Source organism: Marmota marmota, unplaced genomic scaffold (genome assembly GCF_001458135.2).
Source record: "Marmota marmota marmota unplaced genomic scaffold, marMar, whole genome shotgun sequence".
Taxonomy (NCBI): domain Eukaryota; kingdom Metazoa; phylum Chordata; class Mammalia; order Rodentia; family Sciuridae; genus Marmota; species Marmota marmota.
Window position 1 is genome coordinate 32,068,355 of NW_026000057.1, and position 5,746 is coordinate 32,074,100.

The 5,746-nt window shown below is 36.9% G+C and overlaps 1 protein-coding gene and 1 pseudogene across 2 annotated transcripts in view; one reads left to right on the plus strand and one right to left on the minus strand.

Moving 5' to 3' along the window:
- Positions 1 to 5,746, plus strand: part of Bank1 (B cell scaffold protein with ankyrin repeats 1) — a 293,502-nt gene that overhangs the window by 42,007 nt on the left and 245,749 nt on the right. For both annotated transcript variants that reach the window (XM_048813664.1, XM_048813663.1), the window contains exon 2: positions 2,612 to 3,010. In XM_048813664.1, coding sequence (XP_048669621.1) covers positions 2,612 to 3,010 — 399 coding nt within the window. The remainder of the gene's footprint in view (positions 1 to 2,611; positions 3,011 to 5,746) is intronic.
- LOC107141157 lies at positions 1,434 to 2,162 on the minus strand (annotated as a pseudogene).

Here is a 5,746-nt window from a genome sequence, read left to right on the forward strand (position 1 = left end):
GTCGCAGGTCCGCCTACCTTGCAGGCGCGGGGGGCGGGGCAGCTCTACCCTTCCTCAGGCCACTGGGCCTGTTCTGTCTGTCGGTTGCAGGTCTGGCCTGTTCTCTTGGTGGTCACAGTTCCGTCTATCTTGCTGGCGCGGGGGGAGGGGGCGACTCTGCCTCTCAGCAGGCCGCTGCGCCTGTTCTGCTGGTGGGTTGCAGGCCCGCCTACCTTGCAGGAGTGGTTGGCAGCTCTGCCCCTCCGCGGGCCACTGGGCCTTTTCTGCTGGTGGTCCCAGTTCCGCCTACCTGGCAGGCGCGGGGGGTGGGGGGTGGCTCTGCCCCTCAGCAGGCCGCTGGGCCTGATCTGTGGGTGGTCACAGTTCCCTCTACCTTGCCGGCGCAGGGGGAGGGGGCGGCTCTGCCTCTCAGCAGGCCGCTGCTCCTCTTCTCCTTAGTAGGTAATTTTGAGGCTTAAGTGAAGTAGAATATATAAAACACATATACACCTAGTTTAAGTGTGCTCAGTATTTTTATTATTGCTAGTTTAATTTTGCTCTGATAATTTTATAATCATAGAGGAGCTGTTTATCCTGGTTATATTTAATATAAAGAAAACTTTTCCTCCAATCTTACTCAAACATAAAAATACTGAATTATGACATGATATTTGTGTTTGTTCAACAAGTGACTATTTATCCTCTAAACTGAGAGACTACACAGTGACAGAATTGTACTGATGATTCACACACAACTTGCATATGATTCTTCCACAAATTTCTGCCAGATGTTTATTTTCTAATGTTTTACATATAAATGTATTCAAACAATTATTGAATATTTGTTCAGAAAATTATGGTAGGAATAAGTAGGAAGCAATAAATTGAAAGATAATCTGCCTTTGGATAAATACTTATAGGATGAGAAAAGACAAAAAAAATACATAAAGTCAACAACAATTTAAAAGTTCTCAAGATCATTAGCTGCTCACTGCCCTGCCTCAGTTGTGCTGAACACACATCCTGAATCCCAGAGAAAAGCAGGATTGTGGATTACAAGACTTTTAGTACCTTGTTTTCCATCCTTTTGATACCATACAAACTGACATTTAAAGATGATCATTTTGTTTTGCAAAATGATACACATTCATTATTAAAAATATAAACAATATCCAAATAGAGATCATTGACAAAGTATAAATCAAATATAAATGTATAAAGAAGGCTCAATTTTCAACATAAGTAAAAGTGGCTTTAGGGTATTGAAAAAGACTACCTGTGTAATTTTCTTGAGAATCTATCTTAATCTTACATCACCCTCATAAACAACCATTGCTAACAACTAAGGAAATTAGAAATTACTTCGGGTAGATAGTCAGGAAATGCTTTTTATTTATTTATTTATTTTTGAGAGCAGGTATTGTTTTATTAACTGACCAGATTACAGAAATACCTTATATCATCCTTCTAATAAGCCTGTGAATCTGGTCTTCCCCTATGGCCAGCATTTCCACCTTCTACAAAATGGGTGGTCTTTTCCTTCATTCCATGTCCTAGAGAAGATAATTTGAAGGGACACAGAAGTTATTTGCTTCTTTGAAGCATCTTCTAACAATGTAGATCTCATGAATCAGATCCTCCCCTCAGATGATGCTATATTTACCAAGAGATCAAGCAATCAAAGCATTCTCTGTCAAGGCAATTTGTTTCTTATTGATTTTGCCATATCCACGCTTATAGATTAGTGCAGTCACCAACTTCAGGTTTGGGTACCTCCATGCAGCATAAGATTCCACAATCCTGAGCATGTTAATTGAAGTCTTGTTGAGCTTAACAAAGGTGCCATTGAAGATCTGTGGAAGGTAAAGGAGTTGTAACACCTAATGAACCTTTGGGCTCACACCATTGATATCGTTGATTCTGATGACCGATTTGGGTTCTGCAGGTACATAGAAGTTGCCAGATGTTCTTGTTACCCTAACCATTCAAATCTCCACTCTGTACATCTGCCTATGTTCCTTCTGGTAATGCTTGGCTTTTTTCATACATAAGCTTCCTCCTTGCCTTTTGAATCAGATTTTGGGCAAACTTCTTTAATTCCTTCGCTTTTTCCTAAAGGTTTCTGACACAGCACGAACCTCCTTTTCCTTCTCTTTGGCACCCTCCGTGGTTCCAGTTGGAAAAGAGAGAAGGGACGATTTTTAATTAAAAATAAGATCATACTCTTCGTGTTACTTGCAAATGAAAAATTATTGTTGAGTAAAATTGATGGAAATGTTACTTTTCTGATAAAAATGTCTTCATTCCAAGTATTTTTTAGCTTATTTATTATTGCTTAGGAAGAGATGATGACACAAGAAATATTGAGAGAATGAGGTCATTTTTTAAATTACATTTCAACTTTTGGCTCTATAAAAAGTCTAAATTCTGTGAAGGGTGATATTGTTATTTTGTTTACCCAAAATCATTTTCCACATTCTATATTTTTTGGGGGGAGTACCAGGGATTAAACTCAGGGACAAGCACATTATCATATTGCCTAAAGAATATATTGGCAGATTATAAAAATAAATCAAATATAGACTGCTATTAGCATTTTTAAAAGATAATATGTTATTTTCTCTGTTTCTAGGAAATGCAAAAGACATCATGATAATATATGAAGAAGATGCTAAGGAATGGGCTGTGTACTTGAGAGAAGTATTTTTCCATGTTGTGAAAAGAGAAACAATCCTATTATATTGCTTAGACAGTTTCTCTCTTCAGCATTTGGAATTGCTAAGCTTAAACTCTTACAAATGTAAACTTTTGATATTATCCAATGACCTGCTTAAAGACCTAACTTCAAAGAAGCGTCAGTTTCTAGAAGAAGTTCTTGACTCACCAGAAAGTGTTGTTACCCTGCTTTGTGGAATGAAGAGCTCAAGTCAGCTATATAAATTATTAAATATCTCTGGAAGCCCATGGGAAATCTCAACAGAGCAGGAGCCTGAAGACTACATTTCTATCATCAAGCAAATCATATTCAGAGGTAGTGTTGCCAAATCCTCTCTATTTGTTGGTTTTGATTTTATTTTGTCTATTTTTTATACTTTACAAATTTAAAGTTTTATTTTTAAACCAATGAAAATCTGATGCTAGGATAAAAAGTAGAAAAACAGAAGCCAAATTTATTTAACAGTATGTTCATAGCAGCTTAATTCACAATAACCAAGCTAGAGAAATAGCTCAGGTGTCCTGCGAAAGAAAATGTGGTACATATACATGATGGAATATTGTTCAGCCATAAAGAATAATAAAGTTATGGCATTCACCAGTAAATGGATAAAACTGGAGACTATCATGGTATGTGAAATAAGCCAATCCCCCAAAATACAAAGGCTAAATGTTCTCTCTGATATGCTGATGCTGACTCACAATAGGTGGAAGGGAGGGAAGAGAAGAAGCTCCCTGGATTGAACATAGGATACTGAGGGAAGAGGGAGATTGGAGTGGGAAAGACAGTAGAATTAATTGGATATAACTTTTCTATGTTCATATATGAATATGTGGCCAGTGTAACTCCACATCATGTACAATCACAAGAATGGGAAGTTATACTCCATGTATGTACATTATGTCAAAATACATCCCACTGTCATATATGATTTTTTAAAAAGAACAACAACAAGAAAGAACTGTGTTAGTTTTTCTTTAAGGTTTGGTAGAACTAAGCTGAGAATCCATCAAATTTTAGGCTTTTCTTTCTTGAAATGCTTTTAATTGATGTTTTAATTTCATTACCTGAATATTTGTCTGTTTAGATTTTGTACATCTTTTTGGTTCAATTTGGACAGATAATATGTGCCCCCAAATTTGTCAATGTCTTTTAGATTTTCCAATTTATTGGAGTACAAATTTTCAAAATCATGTCTATGATCCTCTGGATTTCAGAAGTGTCTGTGGTGATATCTCCTTTGTCATTTATAATTTTGTTGATTTGGGTTTTTTCTTTCTTTCTGTTGGTTAGTTGGGTTAAGGGCTTATCAATCTTATTTATCTTCTCAAAGAACCAAGTTGCTTTGTTTTTATGTACTTTTGTTATTCTCAATTTCATTCATTTTGGTTTCAATCTTAATTATTTTCTGTCCTTTACTGATTTTGGAATTAGTTTGTTCTTATTTTTATGAGGACTTCAAGTGGAGAAAGCATATTTGAGATTTCTCTATTTATTTAATATAGGCACTCAGTGCTATATAGGCACTGCAAATGCCATGATTTTGTTCTCTTTTAATGCTGAGTAATGTTCCATTGTGTACATATACCAAACTTTCCCTATCCATTCTTCTACTGAAGGGCATCAGGGATGGTTCTACAATTTAGCTATCATTCCTGTAGTATGCTGTTTTTAAGTCCTTTAGGAATAAACCGAGGAGTGGAATAGCTGGGTCAAATGGTGGTTCCATTCCAAGTTTTCCAAGGAATCTCCATACTGCTTTCCATATGGGCTGCACCAGTTTGCAGTCCCACCAGCAATGTATGAGTGTGCCTTTTCCCCCACATTCTCGCCAACTCTTATAATTGTTTGTATTCTTGATAGCTGCAATTCTGACTGGAGTGAGATGAAATCTTAGAGTAGTTTTGGTTTGCATTTCTCTAATTGCTAGAAATGTTGACCATTTTTTCATGTTTGTTGACTGATTGTATATCCTCTTCTGAGAAGAGTTGGTTCAGTTCCTTGGCCCCTTTACTGATTGGGTTATTTGGGTTTTTGGTGTTAGGATTTTTGAGTGTCTTATACATCCCAGAGATTAGTGCTCTGTCTGATGTGCTTGTGGTAAAGATCTGCTCCCATTCTGTAGTCTCTCTGATGGTTTATTTTGATGAATAGGGCCTTTCTCTGGTTCTCCAGGCTGTGGTGTGAGGGCAGGCTTTTCCCCAGATCTCCAATCTCCAGGATTGCAGTTTTTTAATGAAGAGAAGATAGGGTAGGAGCAAAAGAAATTTTGAAATATTAAAAAAGTTAACAAAGGAAAGGCAGGAGATAGGTAGCAGATGATGGTTATAAAGTAGGAATAAAAATAACAAATTAATAAAGAAAAGAAGAGGAAAAAATAAAATTTGCTTATTATTTGGAGAAAGAGTGATGTAGGGGCAATAAGAGAGACAAAACACAAGGTACAAACAAACAACCAAATGTAAGAACAAAACAGCTCAAATTCACTTATAATTATACCCCACCTAAGTCAAACCAAGTGAAGAATGAAATATATATATATATATATATATATTTGAATTTATGGGATGATGGCCAGCATCTCATTAATGGGTTCTTCTTCCTGCCAAGGAGGGTGTAAACCACCTGAGAAATTAGAGTCTAGAGTAATTAGTGAAGAACAAAAAACAAAGAGTCAGAAATATATTTTCAAAAACACAGCCCCTGATATACCCAGTCCACACAAGAGCTGGAATTAGACAAAAGAAAATGGCTCCAGTGGTTTATTTAAGGGAGTACATCAAAGACAGGAAGGTTTCAAGGGTGGAGTCTTGCTTTGTGATGTACAATCAGCAGGTTTATTGGAATCTTGGTAGGTCACACCCATCCCAGGTGCTATGTGTGACATGGAAGAGAAAAATAGGAATTCACAATGTTTCTGGGCAGTCTTATACATAGAAAACGTCCACTGGAAGTTCCCAGACATCAGATGTTCCTATTGACTGGCTGCAATGCTGACAAAGTCCACACACAGCCTACAGACAGCTCGTGACATAAATATATATATATATA